Here is a 20,545-nt window from a genome sequence, read left to right on the forward strand (position 1 = left end):
GTGTGAGAGAAGGCAAGGACACTTGAAAGTTTTTAGTGTGTTCATGGACCTTTAAGAAGCCATCTCAAGTATGCATACTTTACATACTTGAAGGTGCTTTCATAGGACAGGGCTAGCTCACATTCACTGAGCATGTGCAAGGTGCCAGGCACTGTTTTCAGTGTTTTATACGTAATGACTTAATTCTGTCAATAGTCCTGTGAAATGGGTACTATTATCATCACATTTTACAGGTGCTCAAACTTTTGAAGTAAGTTCTCTAAGGTCATAGAGCTACATACAGGTGGGCGAGCCAGGACTCAAGTCCAGGGATTCTGACCCCAGAGCCCTTACTCTTAACCTTTATGCTCTCTTGCTCAAAATAAAGGCTACATTTACTCCAGAGAACTTAATAAAAAATGCTCATGCCTGAGAAAGCCAGAGAAAGGAAGACAGTTTGTTTTCTCCCATGTGGACTCTATGTACCACGAAAGTTGACCTACACTTGAAAATTTATTAAATTAAATATTGCCCTCCTCTAAGAAAAAGGTGTGATTGAATGAATGCCCTTTCAGTGGTAAGTTGGATTAACTTGCAGGAGCTGATAATTAAATTTTCAGGAATTTTGCAAGCCAGTTATTAAATACAGCATTGTTAAAAATTAAATTATGTAAACATACATTAAATGAACTACATTTAAAACACAGGTAATAAATATTCAAAACCCATTACTTCCTAATTGTTTAGCTATTTTTTTACTCTTATCTTTGCTCCTTGAAATGTTTTTTTTGTGTGTGCCTATTGTATACATATGGTGGAAATACTATGTAATGATTTTCTTCAGAGCCTCTATTTCCAGATCCACATTCAATAATGCCCTTCACTGATAGCTTGAAATTGGCAATGGTGGGAGCATTTACATCATGATTTGGTGTAAACACTACAAATTATGGTATTTTTTTGCCATATTGCTGATTTGTTCAATATGAACAAATACCACACACTGCCTTCATTCCTTGTTTAAAGGATTTTGCCTTAAGTTGGTTCTCAGGAGGGCTCTGCATCAGATAGAGAGTTTAAATTGTATAGCAGAGACCTCTGGTGTCTAAATCATAGTAATGCTGCAATACCTAAGAGGGAATTTGGAAATGTTCATCAGTTTCTCACTAACACAACTATTTCAGAAAATTGAGAATTCATCTTCGTTTTAATAACCACCAAAATTAACACCATCCTTGTGGTTTGGGTTTGATCCAAAGTTTTTGATCCTCGAGTTTTTGATCTTTGACTTTTGGGTTAAGAAGCTCAAATTCATCACTCCAGAGTAAAAAAATTTGTTTCATTTTCTCCCTCAGTTTGCTGAAAGTGGGAGGCATTGTAATGTAAAGGAAAAAGTCAAGGTGAGCGAATTCTGCTTCTGGTTTGACCACCAAATAGCCAGGTGACCTGGGCTTAATGCTCTTGCCTCTCTGCACTTTAGAATCACCTTGGCATTTTTTACGTGTGCTGATAACAAGCCCCACCCAGAGTATCCGAATCCCTTGGGATGGAACTTAAGAGATGGTGAGCTTTGAAATGCTCCCGAGTTGGTTCTAATGCACAACCGAGCTAAGATTTACTGGTCAAAGTACTTACAGAGAGGGCAAACAGCCTGTGATTAAGGGTTCCCACTGCAGGGCCAGAGCTCCTGCTTTCAAACCCCCACTCTTTAACTGCTTAGCTGTGTAACCTCCGATAATGTAATGTCTCTATTTTCTCTTAAGCTGGAAAACCTCAGAGAAGGTAAAGGGCTTCGGATGGTTCAAAGCCATAGCTGAACAATGTTTGCTGTGTCATCTTAATGTATCTTTTGAATTAAAGCATTTGCATTAGCTGAAAATATTTTCTTTACATTATACAGAATAAAACCTTTTTTTCTGGTATATCAGGTGGCAACAATAATATTTATAGTTTGTTCTAAACAGGAGCAGAGTACATACAGAAAAAAATCTGTGTTTGTTATAGGAACTGTATGATAAAGATGAACAAGTAGGGCAAAATACCATGATCAAAAATCTTCAAAAGCAAAACAAAGGAGAAAAAATGTTTTCTCATACAGTTTGGGAAGCATCAGTGACTAATTATATAGAGAATGAAGGAGAAAGTCCTCATGAATATGTTATTTTAGAAGGATAATTAATTGGGAGAAATAGACAGAGCACTTTGATAAAGGAGAATTTCAGAACCTTGGCAAACCAAAAGACTCTTACTTACTTTGCTTTCTTTGGGTGCCTGTTTTCCAGTGCCTTTGATGAAGAAAAAGAGGTGAGGTAACTAGATATTATGAGTGTCATCAAAAACTATTTTGAAGCTGAAATTGGGAAAGATGAATTCAGTACTGTGGATTTCAGTAACTTTCATATTTTATATTTTGAAGGCTATAGAAATTAACTTATTTAAGAACCACCATGTCATTAAATATTAATGACATAATAACAGTGCCCAAAATTAATTTATGGATGGGGTTCCTTCAGAGATTTAAAAGGAATTACCATTATTTGGGAAAGTCTTTTGCTCTTTTGTTATGGTTACAAATGTAGGTATAGATGCATGAAAGGCTCTTTCTCTTGACCAGGATAATGTTGGTTGCAAGCAATAGACTCAGGCTAATTTAAGAAGGAGGGGATTTGTTGAGAGGATGCAAGAGTGAATCTCATGAAATCCAAGGTCAATACTGCAGCAGGCTGTGGCTTGTGGGAACCAGTGTTAATGACCTAGAAAACCATAGGGAACAGTCTTTTCTCTCAGAGATGATCTCAGCCTCCCATAGTCTCTTGCCTTCTCAGCACTTTGTGCTCTGCTGTCTTCTCTCTAGAAACCTCTTTCCCTGTAAACTTTGGCTTGAACATGACCCCCAGTGAACATGGTCAGAGCTTGGCCGTCTTCAGCACTTACATCACTGGCTTCTCATCTTCCCAATTCCTCAAGGATTGACTGGAACATTGTTTTAAACCAATCACTATCTCTGATGATTAGCTTTCCCTAAACTCATTGTCTGTATCTAGTCCTGGGTCAATCAAGAGTGGCTTGAATGGGATATAGTTATGTACTACAAAGAGGGGTCACATTAGGCAGAAGAGGGCAGGGGCTGGCAAGCCCTGGAAACATGCTCTGTATTCTGCTTTATTTACATAATGTGGTTGTCTAAGGTGTTTCCTGCTGAAGTGTTGTACATGTACAATACGTGATTCCTGCAGAATATGAGTGTAAAACCTCACATTAGAATTCTTCCCAATTTCCTGCTGTAGCTGCAGACTGTTACAAGGTCACTTGATATTATATAGCTATTTCTCTAAATCATTCACTTGAATCATAATATGATGATTACTGAATGTTAATGAAGGTACCTAATATTAACTTGGGAAAAAAAGAGAAAGTCATTATCTCTGAATCTCAGAATTTTTCAGTTTTGGAGAGACACAGACATAAAAAAATTGAAATATTTTCAATTGTATTATGCCATTATACCCCAAATATGTTATATTGATACAATAAAAAACATAACCCAGATCTTATAGGTTGTTTATTGAAAGACATGTCACATAAAGGTCTGGGGTTTTCTTTTTAATATGGATAAATGTGATCATCTTCAAGAAAACAACCATGGCAGGTGAATCTAGGTGGAAAAGCACAACAAAAAGCCACAGGCATTTTTTTCACACATTGGAGCCTTTTCGAGAGTTTATTGATGAGCCCTTTTGGTGCGGGAAGTACGTGAGCAAGACAGAAGAGCTACCTAATGAGAATCAGGAAACAGTAGTCTAATGTAAGCTCCATGAGAGCAGGGCTCCCGCAGCCTCATCACTCAGAATGCTGCCTGGCACAGAGTGGGACTCAAGAAGGATTCAGAGAATGAGTAAATATTCCCATGATTCTTTCCCTCTACCAGCTAGGTGACAATAAGCAAGGTAATTTGTCTCTCTGGGTCTCAGTCTCTTAATTAATAAAATGAGGTGGTTTTGGAGTTACAGTAAGTATTGAGATTCTCTGATTATCTGACATGTATTCAAAATTTCATAACATTCATTGATTGAATCTTAAAACTACATAGTAAAGCAAGTAAATTCATATCCCGAGACAAAAGCAAAATTCTTTATTTTTTCTACTTATTAATATGGTTTAGAGTTTATATATGTGAATTATGTTGGAAAAGTATATTATTAATAAAAGTATTTGTATGGCTAATTTTACAATACAGATCAGGTGCAGGCTAGCTGTACCTATATGCCTGTAAAACTATATTTCAGCAGTTTTGACTCAGTGAATTCACCTTCAGATAATATTTTAAATGACTTCCAGTGTTGTTTTCAAATATCTACTGTAACCAGCTCTTGAAAGAAAACAAAGCCAGTTGGTAACTTTCATCATGGGATTTTTTTTTTAGATTTTATGTTAATGGAGAGCAAATCTTAAAATCCCTTTGGGTTTCATCTCCCACAGTTAGATGTACCTAAACATTTTTGTTTACTGCATATTTTCTCACTACAAAATTGTCCAACTTGTCCAAAGTGTTATGGTCTCATCCATCTCCCTCCAAATATTGATATGTGCCGGAGGCAAAGTAGAAAAAGCACACTTCTCCCAGCTACCAATCACTCACTCAGGATAAATAGTCACAGAGCATTTTCCTGCACAAGGAAGCTCCATCTGAGAATACAAGCTCGTTGTGCATAAAAATAAACAAGGTAGAGTGGATGCCTATTAGTCAGGTAGAAATTTTTTTTAAAAGAAAGAAAGTATGATAGTATTTCTAATTCAACTCTGTTGAAAAACTTGGCACAGCTAAGCATATTTCTTAAAATAGCCAAGATCTGGAAATAGCCCAAGTGCCCATCCATGAGGGGATAAAAAGGCTGAGGTATGTTTACACAATGGCATACTACTCTGCTGTAAAAAAAAAAGGGGGAACTCTTACCTTTTGTGACAGCATGGATGGGCCAGTGGAGTATTATGCTAAGTGAAATAAGTCAGAGAAAGATAAATACCCTATGATCTCACTTATATGTGGAATCTAATAAACAAAATAAACTGATGAACAAAACAGGAACAGAGGCATGGATATGTGGAACAGACTGATGGCTGTCGAGGGGAGGTGGAAGGGGGGACTGGATGAAATAAGGTGACGGGATTAGCCAGAGAACATATATGCATGACACATAGATACAGACAACTGTGTGGTGATGGCCAGAGGAAGGGGAGGGGGGACAGAGGCTGTGTGGAGGTGGGCGAAGTGGTGGAAATAGAGAAATCTGTAATAATGTCAACAATAAAAGTAAAGTTTAAAAAATAATCTTAAAATAGTAAAGAAAAATAAGAAAAGAGAAAGATAACCTGTATTTTGCATTGTTTGAATGCCAGCTAACCAGTGTAGGAGGGGAGCAGGTACTCTGTCTCATAGCATCGTTGATGACACAATCATTCTTTTGGTGTGTCCCATCATCTGCAGATCTGATGTGTCTGAACCATGTTAATTATATGCCATGATGCTGTCATAGAAATTTTCTGATGACATTAGTACCAAATAGTTTAACGAGAGCCATATTATACAAGGTTCCAGGGAGACTTAGCTTCTCAGCATGTAAATTATTTCCTTCATATAAGTTAAACACTTGGGTAAAAATGGCAATGCTACCATAGTGTTTAAAAGGTTTTAATGTCCTAAAGGAAATCATGCATGTGAGCCTGTTCATAGGCTGGATTCTGAGTCACCTGTCTGCAGGTGCCCAATGCTCCTCTCTATACTAGGTGAGGAGACTGAGTCACAGAGGAGTTGTGGGGGTTGATGGCTAAAGCTCACTATAAATTTTGAATTACTGTTGTCCTAATTTCCCTTTATCTTTTTTATTTCACACGACTTACTATACATTTGTGCTTGCATCAGTGATCAATGTGAGTCTCCTGCCAATGTTGACTCCACATACCTTCCCCGGTCTATAACCTTAGTCCAGACCAGTCAGAGGGTCATTCGGGCCAGAAAGAAACTTGAAAACTTGACTAGTTCTCAGCATTGACCTCCTGGGGTTTCTAAGTGAGATCATCTAAAGTAGCTACTACTACCTTCAGGTTATTGTAAATTATATGTTTTATTTTAAATAGCCAAATTTTTCCCACTGCAAATTTTAAAATGAGTTTTTTCAGTTTAGTACAAAAACAGTAACAATAAAGAAAGGAATACTGTAAATTTTTCTACAAATCTGCAATATTAAGTTTTGTACATATAAAAAATTCACATAGATATAGAATAGGCTTTTTTTACATATGTGAGCTTTATTGTATAGTCAGTTCTACATCATTCCCCCACTTGATATATAGAACATTTTCCTATGTTACTAAATATATTTTATAATATTTCATAATATCGACCCAGTCATATCTGTGCTACTGAGCATTTAGTATAGAATGACTATCTTCACTCACACAACAGTTTTAATTCTTTTTATTCTTTCCTTTTTCCAGGTCCATTTTGGATATGAAACTTAGAACTCATGTAATTCCCTAAATATTCACTCTATTCAAGTAAGAGGCAGCCTAGTTCATGGTAATTATCTTTTACCTACAGAGGCCTGTACTTATAGAAAATTGAAAAGCTGATCAAGCTACAATTTTTCCTCAGTTAAGCATATTTTTACCAGAAGGAATAATACTTAATGCCTTTAGGAAGTCGTAAGTAAAAACTAAGCACTTCAAAATGAATGCTACTAAAGAATTTTGCATGTATCTTAGACACTAAATGTGAGGATTCTTGAATTAATGCAGAAGATGTGCTGCCAGAAGTTAGTATTTATCATGACAGGAAAATCTTAAATAGTGGTATAGCTCAAAATGAAATGATTTACTCTCAAGTGCTTTCATTCTCCCCTAAAAGGAAAGAAAATTAAAATCTCCCTGAAGCGAAAAAAAGAAAGAGAAACAAAAGGGTCACTTGCTTTTTGGAAACAAATTTTCTTTTACTTACAAATGATTTATGCTTTCAATTCCAAAAAAAAAGAAATATTTTACATTCTCAGGAAATCCCTGCCATCTCAGTTTACTGGATTTTGTAAGGAGGGAGCCTGGAAGGAGCCCTGGACTGGAAGATCTGTGACCTTGGGCAATCTGCTGATTTTTTCTTCATGTCAGTGCCTTCCCCTGCACAATGATGGCTATGAGAACTGAGGAGAAAGCACCTCAAAGAGTGCCTGACACATAACTAACTCCTGCTGTTAAGTGTTAATGCTTTTAAATGATAATGATAGATTATTTCAAGAGGTAGATTTTTTTTAAAGATTTTATTTATTTATTTTTAGAGAGGGAAGGGAGGAAGAAAGAGAGACAGAGAAACATCAATGTGTGGTTGCTGGGGGCCATGGCCTGCAACCCAGGCATGTGCCCTGACTGGGAATCAAACCTGAGATGCTTTCGTTCACAGCCCGCGCTCAATCCACTGAGCTACGCCAGCCAGGGCTTTCAAGAGGTAGATTTTAAAAATAATTTTTCTCCTTGAATGAAAGTCAATGACTAACGCTGTGTTAGTAGGCAAATGCTTGTCATTTTTCCATAAAATTATAAACATACAGACAATTGAAAGCTGACTAATAATACACCAAACAGAACGGAAAAGTTAAAACTACAAAGTTAAGCAATTCTGATGTCCCCAGGGGTACCCTTATGTCTTTATATATAGTTAATGGCTCAAAAATAGTTGAAACAATGACTTAAATTTGTAATAAACTAAATCTAAAGACTGAATAAAGATATATTGTTATTTTTATTTCTCAGCTTTTTTCAACTAGCAAGTAAGAAGAAAAGAGGAAAACCAAAACTAAAGTGATAGATTATCTAAACGTTTAATGGAAGGGAAAACTTTTTATCAAAAGCTGTGCTCTTCAGTGGTTTTAATATTAAAAAACAAAAATTGAAAATAAATGAGCCATGTGTGCATCTTAAAAACTAGAAAAAATGTATCAAAATTAATTAAAAGAAGTAAGGAAGCAGATGTTAGTAAAGACATGGTCTTAATAGAGTAGAAAACACAAGAAAAAGTAAGAGCAGTATGACAAAACCAAAAGCAAAAGACTTTTTGTTGAGAGGTGGGGAGGATCTACTTAAATAGACAAATGCATGACCAACTTGACTAAGGAAAATATAAAGAAAGTACAAATATACAACATTTGAGTTCTAAGTAAACCTTCCAAAAATAGGTACTCTACTGCAATTCAAACTTCTTAGTAAAAGAGTAAGTGATGATCAGTCAGTTCTCTAACTCTTGTATGAAGTTAGACTATGCTCAATGTCAAGCACCTGGTAGAGATGCTGTAGCAGTTTGCTAGGGCCACCATAACAGAGTACCACCATTCTGGAAGCTAGATGTCTGAGATCAAGGTATTGGTGGGGTCAGTTCCTTTGCAGAATATCAGAAAAGATCTGTTCCAGGCCTCTCCTTAACTTGTAGATGGCCAGCTTCTCCTGGTGTCTTCACATTGTTTTCCTTCTCTAACTTATCTGTATCCAAACGTCTTCATTTTTAATGAAGAAATCAGCCATTTTGAATTAGGGCCCACCCACAATGATCTTGTTTTAACTTGATTACCTCTGTAAAGTCTCCATCTCCATAAAAGGTCATATTCTGAGATACTAGGGGTAGGACTTCAACATACAAATTTGGGGAAACACAAATCAAACTGTAACAGATGCTCCTTTTCTTTGATTAATCAATCATTTGGCTTCATGAGGTTTATCCTAAAACAAAACTTTGAAAGATACCACACCCTATTTTATTTATAAGAGTTTTAAGCATTACCATATTTAAGGAGTAAGGTGGACCATAGAAATCTACTCTGTTACTGAGAAAACAGGCTCAGTGATATTGGTTGACTTTCTAGTCAGTCCATCGTATCTTGGCTTTCTGGTATCACCTCTTCCAAATTCTTCATGCCACTGGGAGACTAGGCAGGGAACCCAGTCAGTGCTGGGCTGGTGCTGGTGTCACGGACTTGGAGATATAATGCTTCTGTGTCCTTGTTCTGCAGAGCTTGTGCCTTCCTAGCAAGCACTACTTGCGTTGGGCCGAGTCAGATGCAGTCAGAGGAGCATCCTCTATTGCCTCTGGCTTTTTTTCCCTCTGCCTTCACAAAACTACACTGGAATATTTGTGCAGTTTTGTGTTTTGGTTTTTAAAACTTCCTGTGGGAATAAACTGTCACAGAATTGTCCTTGTATAGTTTTAATCATTTAGGCAATAACAAAGGTTTATTGTAATTGATTTGGAATTATAGGCACTTCTTTTAGCTATATACAACGTATTATTGGAATTAACATTTAGAAGTCCTGCAGTGGTGCTATTCTTATTAAATTTGGTTCTAGAACCAAAGATACTGATTCAATAAATTTCTGGTAGTCCCAGATACCTGCATTTTTAGCAGGCATCCCGATGATTCTTTACTCAGTTTTCACACCATACTTTGAACAACAACAAAAGCACCCTGCTTTAAATCAACACATTGATCATCAATTTTTAAATAGCTGCTGCTGGGAGTGATTGTTTTATTTCCCAGTAACATCATATTTTGTCAAATCTAAGTTTTTTTGTTACTATAAGTCACATCACTACTTCATGTATCACTAAGAATGAAAAAAAAAAAACCTCTTCAATAAACAGTGACACAGAGCCTTAGAGTCCCTCTAGACCTGTGAAATATTCACACCAACAACTCATTGTTTTGAAATTTCTATCCAGAGAGATTTAGCAATTTCTTCTGCTTTCAGCTGAATTACTGGGGCTGTGATAGGCAAAACTTTTACATGTGCTGTAGCTGCTTCTACTTACCATAACCATTCCCAAGAAAACCTGAAATCGCTGTCATTCTTCCAATAGTCATGTTCCAATAGTGAACATCCGCTTCCCTTATAAAAATACATACCCCATATCTCTTTATATGCTAGTTTAGAGTGAAGTGTGTTTTAAATTGTTAGAGGAAAAAATATTGAGGAAAAGGGTTGTTATATTTTTAAACATGATTTTATGAAATTATTTGTGTACGTTAAGAATTTTTGTCTTTGTGCAGTTAATAGAAAACATTACTTGGAATTTCAATGAAGCAGCATGATGATCAATTCAGAATTTACATCTCCAAGTCCAGTGAAGTCACCTACTTTTCCATAATTTTTTTTGGCTCTGTAGACTGAGGAGGCAGTATCTACTGACAGTCCCTGTATTGTTTGTTAGTTTCAGCAGAGGTACTCAGTGAGGGAGTGGAGCCAGTCCAGCGCTCCAGCAGGCTCAGTGTACAAGGAAGAGTTTGTGAAGGCTCCCGCTCTTCCTGTCATAAAACGTGTGACAGGTTAAAGTACTTCTCAACTCTTGGTACCTTTGTTGTACAGAAATTACAGACTGGCTGAATCGACTATTGCTAAGAAACATGCTTCTAGGTAAGTAACACAACCTGCAAATGGTACATTTGTTCTAGAGTGTTTGGAAATATATGTGGAGGTAAACTTGGCTTTGTCTGTAATTTTCCAGATTTGTACAGATTCCACACAGCGCTGGGCAATGCCATAATCAGTAGTATTTGTCCTACTAGGATTTTAAGTGTTGAATTTTGGCAACTTGAAATGATTTTGGAATTGTGTGTGTAAAGTAAAGAGGTAGTCATGATCAGGGTAACTATAAGTTTTCCTTTCCATGAGGATGACCTAACATTTTGGGATTTAGTCAGTAGTTGTTATAGAAAACAGGGTCTTCATGATCTAAATGTTAACATGATTTCTGGTTTAAAATATGTTAGACTTCCACATGTCATTAAAAAGCTATATGTCTTTTAAAGGGCTCATTCTGTATGATTATTTATTAATATTTAAAACATATGGAAATGCCCAGATTGTCAGTTTTAAAATTAGTTTCCAATAATAGAACATTGAAAAGGTAAAATATTAGTATGCTGCATATTTTTAGTAATAGTCACAATTATAACTTACACAATATAAGATCTTTTAAAATACATCATTTGCATACACTGGTCTTCATAGAAACTGGCAACACCTTTCAAAGAAGATGCAATAGAGGAAGATGTCTCACTGTATAGAGGGGCATGACTGAATGAGAATTCCACTGGAAGCTGTATAAACACTTTTAAATGTTTCATGGATAAAATGCTTCTTATTAAGTTAATATTGTAAAACACTTGCTGACTTTTATGCCTTGGATTATTTACTTGAAAAACAAACTTTTTTTCCTGATAGAATAAGTCAGTAAGTGCATGACGAGTTGAGGAATTTCCCAGTTACTAAAGGCTAAACAACCATCTGAAATCTCCAAGAAATTTAGTGAAAACATCTTTTATTGCAATGTCTATACTTCCACCAGTTGTACACATTATTTCCCATGTAAGATCCATTTTAGCCTTTATTGGAGTTATTCGTGAAATCACTATTTAGGTATATTTGGTAACCCATCTGAGATATAATAACCATAACTATGTTAGTAGTTTAAGAGAACAATATTTTTGCTTTGTTGTGTGTGTTTAAATAATTTAAATATTCAGTTGATCTACACAGAGAAGACTCATAACTCATGACGTATTTTATGGGCCACTTTTTGCTGTAACTTAAAGTTTATTTATCAGTCTACTTGGTAACAATGTACTATTATAAAGAAAATACTGGTCTAGAAATTAGGAGACCCAAGTTTAGGTCTCAAATCCTCAACACTACTTCTAACCAGTGGGTTACTTCCTCTATGATTTCCTAAGAGTTTTACTTTATTTCTGCTATTTCACTTCTGCCCTCTTAGTTTTCATTATCTTGTCACATTGTAGACACTATGTACATGTATTAAATACCCTGGAAACTTTTAACAAGGGCTGTCTGTTCACTTGGGAGCTCCCTTCAAGTCATAAGGTTCAAGGTCATTGTTGGGGAATGAGTGATATAGACCATTTGGGACAGGGGTCCTGATCTCTGGGGAGTGTGCTTGTGTGCAGAAGCCACTATTTTGTTTATTACTTGTCAAGGTCCTGATACAAAAATGCATGTTTCGCAGCCTTCAAAGTCAGAAAATTCTGACAATTGCCAATTTTGAGGACATTTACTTTAAAAAGTGATCCTTTAATTGAAATCATCTACCAAGTAGCTTCTCATAAGCAAAATCTCAATATGTTATATACCATATCCATTACCTCTGCCTTTTCATTTGCCCGAGATTTCTTCATTTGATTGGAAATTAAAAGTTTGCAAACTTGAGTCTTCACATCATGTCACTAAGAGGATTTCACTGTGGCTGGGGTGGCCAGCAAACGGTAGACAATTATTGCTGTTGTATTATTAAAATATCATCTGTTGATTTGTTTGGATTCATCATACTTTCCAGGATTACAGACACTATATGAGTTTCATGAAGTTATTTACTCTCATGTTCCAATAAGATGAGTGAATTATTTTCCTGTGTGAATTTAGAGTCAACCAGAGCTAACTCTAAATTATAGCTGTGAGCTATAATTACTTCAATGGTTAAGACCATTTTGGCCTCTGAGAATGAAAAGTTATATTTTACAGAGCATGTGAAAGAAGTATTTGTGAATTCATCTCTGTCTTCTATTCATACCTGGGTTAAAATGAGCCATGGTGTCGAGCAGTTTCTTTGGAACATTACATAAACTTACTTGTTCTTGGCCACGTAGCAGTTGGGAATATGCAAACAGGTCTGAAAGGATCCAAACAGCAAATTCTTCACAGGCAGGAAACCTAATATTTACACATTAATCAATAGGGTGATGTTCACTGAGGTGGCTTATGACTAAGATTTGTTGTTCATCCTGATTGACAGCTAGCGTCTTAAAGGACTGAGTTCATGTGAATAGGTTCAACAAGACCGGACAGAAGCACAGTTGTGACCCAGGCATTTCAGCTGCAGAGGCTGCCTGTTCTTTTCCTTCCGCCCCTCCAGTAGGAAGTGCCCTCACATTCACTTTCTTTCCCTGTCACTCTGGCTTTTCGATCTTCTATTCACACTAAGATATAAATAGCTTATAATGGTTCAACATTGTCTATGTATTTGCATTTTATCACACTGAAAAACTTAAAAGCTAAAAAGTCTCAAGCCCTAATCCCATGCAGTTTTAATGGCTAGCCAGTGGGCTGAGAGGTTTTGGAGTAACAAAGGAAAGAAAACAGCTACATCCTCTAGATTATGTATTCTCATTGCCCCTCAAGGGCAAAATTCATTCTAGGAGGCAAAAAAAAACTTGACTCTTTTTATGTATAAAGCACAGATATACACGTAATACATAAGCAGACATAGGGCATATCTGTGGTATTAAAATTTAATGGCAGATGATTAAGAAAAAAGTGTCCAGAGGAGCCCTCAGGGCAGCCATAATGGAAAAAAAACCCCAAAAGTTCAGAAACACCACTCTACATGCGGGTCCCAAAGGACTCTTGAAACCTGTAGAGTGAGAGTTTCACAGAATTGTTTCTAAGTGTTTTCAGTATGAAGTAACTTATGCCTGACTTAGTACTTATATGTAAAACCGGTATTGATGTGCTAATAAGTCAAATGTGGCTATTTGTTGTACTTTTTACTCTGTTTAGTTGTAAGAGGAAATAAAGAGAAGAGACTTGAGAACAAGATGCATTTGGACTTGAATTTTACCTCCCTCTGTTATTTATTCTGTGATCCTCGACAAATCACTCACCCTCTTTAAGGTTCAGTTTCCTTGTCTTTAGTTTGCTTGAGGATGATAATGTTTACATTGTAGAATTCCAGTATCATTAGAATCAATTAAAATATCATGCATGAAACCTTCTGCACATTGCCTACCTAGTACGTGATAAATGCATGCCAATTGGTTGCTATAATTATATGCATTATACCTTTTATTTCAATTTACTATTTTTTAAAATTATTATAGAAAAAGATATTTAAATTTGAGATAAAAATGTCTATAAAATATAAAAGTATCTCTGGAACAAATGTTAGTACTATCTTTAAAGAGAAACATTTCTAGTTTTCCTTTAAACTAGTAACCACACCAGGTGACATAAATTAAAAATGTAATAAAATCTAAATTAAAGTGCTTTTTTTAAACTTGGAGGCAATCTTCTGCTAAATTAGGCTTTTTTAGCATGTCTAAATGCTAATGTAGTATATTGAATATAGAATGATTAATTGTTCTGGCAGTTCTGTTGAAATATGTTTTCTTTAAATACTATATTGGATTTACTAGCTGTAACGTCATTGATTTACTTCCCTTAGTGCAATAAGATTTCAGTATTATTTGAAATTTATGTCTGTCTGTGACATCACTTTTGCCTAGAATGTTATCATTTCTTTTCTCTGTATAGATGATATTTGCTTTCAGATATTCACCAACCTGCACAGAATTATAGGCTAGAGAAATTAATTGAAAGGAAATAGTGAGACTCAGCAAGTATTTAAAACTTGAGAATTCATGTGGAATTGGGTGAATTTTAGTATTGATACAATTCTGTGGAAGATTTTGTTTCTTTGAAAGGGGCATTTATAATTCATATTCATTCTCATTCTCTCTCTTTCTCTCTCATTCTCTCTACCTCAAGTGATTGTTCTGCTTTTGTGTCTTTTGTGACATACCATTAAAACTCTAACCTCCCAATTTTATTCCCAGATTAGTTTCTTTCTTTGTAAGATTAAGACTCACCTTTATAGAAGAAAACCAGTGGAGAAGGAGCAGTGCTTTCATTGTAAGCATTGTGATATGGCCAAATAGAATAAACGAGCAACCGCAACATGCATGATGTATTCTCCCTGCCTTTTCAGCTTATCTTCTTTTTGGTACTTTATCCCAACAACAATATTTCTACTTTGGTATAATATAAAAATCCTTTAATAATGAATAAACTATGAAGTAGAGTTCTCCATTCCAGAACTTGGTTTTATAATTCTGGGCTTTAACAATAGGAAACAAAAGTTTCAGGAGTAGAGTTAAAAGTGCTATAGGGAGGGAACACATTTGTCCAGCATAAATAGACCACAATTGGTGGCATTCAGAAAGCACCAGTGATACAACTATTTTAAGGGTCATCCTGCCTTTCCCAGGGAACTGAGAGAACAGAATTTCACAAGGTAGACAAACATAATATTTCAAAAGCATACGAGAAATCAAAGAGCCTCATTTGTAATAAAATATATTGGCTCAGATTCTGTTTCCATATGCTTTAAAAATCATACTCCAAGAGGATTTTGGAACAAGCTTTGACTTTAAAACACCATTAACCTGTGGAGTTGGATTAAGAATACTTATATGCTAAATGACTGACACCATGGAAGCTCTGGTGCACAAAGGGTGTTCTTTACTTCACGTGGAATTGTCTCAAGTCCACTTACTGCCATTCCAGTGGAAAAATCAGAGTTTTCAGAATAGTAGGAGACATATGTTTTAGCAGAATTGTTGAGATTTATAAGATTAGCCCCTTTGAGGACTGAGAAGTGAAATAATTTCCTCAAATTTGACATCTAAAAGTGCCATCACTAAGAGGTTAAAATAATCTTCATGTAGTTGGAACCACAGAATCATGAGGAATAAATGGTATTTTTTCGTCATCCTTATTTATTTCATTTAAGACAGCCAAAGTGATTTAACCAGGATGTCTCACCTAGGAAAGCTGGAACTAAAACTCAATCCAGTACTTCTTTCTATTCATTCCCTAAGCTACTCTCTCTTCCAGGCAGGGTGGGCAAGAGCCCTGGCCCAGGTGATTGGCTCCTGCCCACCTGTGCTGGAAGGGCATGTAATGCCCCCTGCTCCATCCCTTAATAATATTTATAAATAATGTAAATGATATTTATAAGGGATTAATAGTAATCTAAGTCACCAAATCCAAGTTATTCCTCTGTTGACTACTAGAAAATTAGTGGAGCCAGATCCATGATCTTTCTCTGTTGAAACTCTTTTTGCCTCCTTTCATTCACATACATTTCTCTGTTTCTTTCTGTGGAAATATTTAAAAATAATTTGGAGGAGCACTACCGATTATTTTTCATCTATTTGGAAAGATTAAAGTGGCCTTGGCAGAGGTGAGGAAGGCACTGGGCAGCCTGGACTTGTTCACTAGTTGAGGTGTTCCTGAAACAAGAAAACACTTGAACTGCTGGATGTGTGTATGTGTGTATATCCAGAAGTGACAAGACAAAGATTATATATATATATATATATATATATATATATAATCCTTGTATTTTCCATGTCAACCCCTCTCTTGAGCCTGTCATACTGCTTTCATGTGGTTGGAGGAAATAGAGATAGCTTGGTTTGATAAGTGACTTCTGTCTGATATATTGGTTCTAAGTCTATACAAAGTAAGAAAGACGTGAGTATATTCTATGGTATATCGATCAAACAGTTCTGATTGAGCAAAGAAAACATAATCAGGGGGGATTTTCAAAAAGAATTTAACAATGGACCTGTTTGCAGAGGTGTGGTAGGGTTTAGGGGAGTCAACAGTAGATGTCAAGGTTCTTACTGACCAACTGTAGGCTCCCGTATTCTCAAAGGAGAAGGGGAGGGATTGGAGCAGTCCAAGTTTGATAGGAGCTGAAACTGGAAGCCAAAAAGGAGACTACTAACTAGGAGCTGCTGTCACAGGAAGATGCCACTGCCAGATTGCTGGCAAGGAGGGAGGCTGAATGAAATACTCCAGCTTCTCTCTGCTTCCCACACAGCTAGGCAAAGAGTAGAGAAAGGCTTTGGGAGCAGAGAGAAACCAGCATACATAGTCCACTGAACTCATTTCCAAACATGTTCCTCACCCAATATTTAATTTGAACAATAATTGATGGAAGCATCCCTTCAGTGCATTGTAGTCCTATGTGTTGTCTTTATTATTCTAGACATTGATTGGTTTTAAAATTTTATTTTAACTCGGGATCCCTAATGCAAGTGCTAATTGTTGTGTTGTGCAGGGGTAGTGCACATGGTCTGGTAAGAGAGTGAGACCTGTTTGCTCACAAAAGAAAGGACCCCAACTTGTTGTGCTTTTGCATTTTGACCGTGCTTTTTAATGGTCTGCTGGTGTTCTGTGACATCAGCTGACATGGTCAACTGTCCATATATACGGCAACTCTGGCTCCTAGTTCTGAATTCAGCTATTTTCATTCCTCTATGAATGTAGAAGATGCTGTAGTCATTTGGTCAGCACATTTTTATTGAGCATACATTGTGCTCAGTAAACATCCATTTGCTCAGAAGGCCAAGGACATCAAGGTGAGCAATGTTGGAAAGGCTTCTACCCTTACAGAGCTTATGACTCAACTTTTTCCTAAACTAAGTCTTAGAGGCCTCAGAAACTGTCTTAAGACTCTTTAATCTTATGGGGGATGGAGAGGCACTTGTTCTGGTGCCTTGCTGAATTCTGAACTGTTAAGGTTACCAAATAAATATGTGGGGTTTGGTGTTAGGTGTAGTATCATTCATTTATTCCTAAAGTGATTTCTGAACATCTACTATATACTAGTATGTGTAGCAATTGAGAAATTAATAAAATATCTTCATGTTCAGGATACTGTTCATCTAGTTGGGAAACAGATATGCAAATAACTGGCAGGATGTCAAGAGCTATGGGACTAGCAAATGATTCCATTGTTTTGGATGAGGGTGACTATGAGATTTGAGGTAATAACCATAATGCCCAATTTCCTGGCTGCTCAGCCGAGCAGTTTAAAGACTCACTGTTCGCAGTGTGTGCTTTTATTTAACAGGAATCCTGTAAGTACTCACTTGTAAAAGAACGTTTCCCAGAATCCACTGGCACAAACTGTTCAGCTCTTTGAAACACACATGAAACAGTTCCAAGCACAGTGGTAACACTGTTTGGGGATAAACCACATGACTCTGAATTAGGGGGCTCAGTAGAAGTTATGGTTTTATAGACCATTGAACACATACATTATACTGATAGTGTAGATCTGTACTCTGGAAAAATACTCATTAACACTGTTAGAGTAATGAAACCACATAATCATGAAAACATTGTCCTAACAGTGGTCGCATTGTTTATGTATCATAACAGTTATAACCATGGGCTCCATCACTATTTACGAGGCCACAGCCCTTGTCATTTTTGCAAATCTGCACCTTGCAATACTTTACCTCGGTTATGTTAGCTCATCCTCTAGCATGGTGAAAAGGAAACTCAGCAAGCCTATTTTTAATCTAAGACTTGAACATTTTCCTGGCAGCTCAATTTTGGCATGCCCAGTGAGGCTGTACCTATTTTTCGAAATAATAGAAAGAAATACTCCTATGGAATATATTTTTCATTTTTTCCTGACTCTCTTTGTCTTCCTTTCCTTTCCTTTCCTTTCCTTTCCTTTCCTTTCTTTTCCTTTCCTTTCCTTTCCTTTCCTTTCCTTTCCTTTTTTCTTTCCTTCCCTCCCTCCCTCCCCCCCTCTCTCTTTCTCTCTCTTTCCTTCCTTCCTTTCTTTCTTCCTTTCTTTCTTTCTGTTATTCCTGGTAAAGGAAAGGGAAGCTAGTATTAATAATATTCCAGAAGGAGGACAATCCTTTTTAGGTTTAAAAATATATTCACAGTGATGGAGTTCACACCTTAGCACCTACTTGAACACCAGCCCATACACATGGTACCATGCTGATGGTTTAGCCCTCAGAGATAGATGTAGGAGACTTCTACAGAGCAACAGTCTCATCCTTCTTTATCAATTTGTAAATCACATTTGGAGGTCTCATTAAAAAAATTCTTAGTCTCAGGGACTGTCTTGTTAGGATTTTGTTTTTGTATTTATTTATGTATTTGTGGTGAAAGAGGTTGAATGATTTATGTACTATGTAATATAGCGTGTCTATGAGGCTGGAAAGGAGTATAAATTTATATTTATACTGTGTGTTAGCTTATATTTTAAAATAATGTGCTCAATGTAATTTTCTAATCCTGCAGACACATTTTTAGGTAAAATATCTCTAAATGTAAAGCAATGTGTACAAATATTAATCTAAAGTACAACAAATATTTTCCCAGTGTTTCCAGGTTAACCATTAACCACATTACTTTATATTTAGAGATCCTTCACCTGAAAATAATTATTGGATGTATTGTTTTAAAATGTAACTTACATATTATTTAAAAATAGATTTTCTCTACAAATATGAAATGCATACTTAAAACTGATATAATGTTGTATATCAGTTGTATTTCAATAATAATAATAATTTTATTCCATGTTAGTTTCCTAACTGCAAACAACCTGTATTATTTTATTCTTTTATCAGGCTTTCCTCAAATGGTAAAAAGTCTTGGGACAAAACATGCATTCCAAAGATAATAAAGTAAGAATTATTTAAATTAGTCTATGTGTTGCTTCTGTATTATGCATTTAGTTAATGTATGTCTTTGTGTTTCATCCTTGAGTAATACCAGTGGCAAAGGTGAAGCAATAGGCATTGTTTCCAAATGTTTGCCTTTTTGATTCTCAAGATTATTATGCTGCTCTTTTGCCTTAATCACTTCCCACCTGTATCAGAGTATGGCTGTATCATTGTCTAGTGGATTTAATGCCTCTTAGTCGTATAGTGTCGTGGAGAATGGTATAGCCATCATTCAAATAAGTCTTGTGTTATGCCACATTGATTCAAAGAAAATTTATAATGTTATATATAGGTAACCACTAAAGACTTTTGTGTTTTGGTTTCTCACCTCTCTACTTTATCAATTTGCTTTTCTTCTACTTCTGATAAAGACAATGAATTACCCACTGTGTATGGAATAAATGTGAGTTACCAATATAGCCAAATGACTGAAAAAGGCACAGTGCCACTCTCAAATGACAGCTTGTTACTGGATTTCTCTCCCAACAATAAAACCCCCCAGCCTATGCACCAACCTCAAGCAAGAAAATATCATGCCATCCTTTCAGCATTTGGCAATATCTGTTACCTTCATTTGTCTTCAGATATTCCTTATCTTGAAGATGTATGTCACCTCTCATATAAACCCATTTTTTGTGATTGCCCCTGAATATATAATTAAACCCTATTTATCAAGAAAAAATTGTCCATCAACAAATGTTCCTTTTCATTCTTCAAACATGCCTTCTTCTTCCAAACATATTACATATACACAGTCTTTACAAGTAAAACCTCTCACTCTTTTTCTTTAGTCTTCTAGAAAATTCACAGAGAAGTACTTTGAGTGTGTAGTCAGTTTTCTCCGGGGCATGTTATAGACTACAGGAGTTCACAGCCGTTCTGGTCGCAGGTGAATTAAATGTGATATGGGGAGTCTGCACCGCTGGACTCAAGATGATTTTATGTCAGCCTGACCTGGAGGGCAGGCAGTCTTTGTCTGTCACCAAGTCAAAGCTGTGACATCTCATACTGATAACCAGGAAAAAAAATTTGTATAAAATTTTAATCCCTAAAAGTTCCCTGCTTCTAGATCCAGATTACCTCTTTGCTCATATCTGTGATTAAATATGAAATAGTATGTTAAATGGTATATTCATTTATGTAGTAGCTCTTTGAGATCTCCTCCACAGCAGAAGGCATTCTTGGCCATTCTAAAC

At 36.1% G+C, this 20,545-nt stretch overlaps 1 protein-coding gene across 5 annotated transcripts in view; it reads left to right on the forward strand.

Moving 5' to 3' along the window:
* The window catches only part of ZNF385B (zinc finger protein 385B), a 364,705-nt gene that overhangs the window by 177,790 nt on the left and 166,370 nt on the right, over positions 1 to 20,545 (forward strand). The window contains exon 1 of one of the 5 annotated variants that reach the window (XM_036023231.1): positions 8,054 to 10,425. The exons of the other annotated variants lie outside the window; for them this stretch is intronic. Coding sequence (XP_035879124.1) covers positions 10,416 to 10,425 — 10 coding nt within the window. The 5' untranslated portion in view covers positions 8,054 to 10,415. Of the gene's footprint in view, positions 1 to 8,053; positions 10,426 to 20,545 lie in introns of those variants that run through there. 5 annotated transcript variants of the gene reach the window in all.

Source organism: Phyllostomus discolor, chromosome 4 (assembly GCF_004126475.2).
Source record: "Phyllostomus discolor isolate MPI-MPIP mPhyDis1 chromosome 4, mPhyDis1.pri.v3, whole genome shotgun sequence".
Taxonomy (NCBI): domain Eukaryota; kingdom Metazoa; phylum Chordata; class Mammalia; order Chiroptera; family Phyllostomidae; genus Phyllostomus; species Phyllostomus discolor.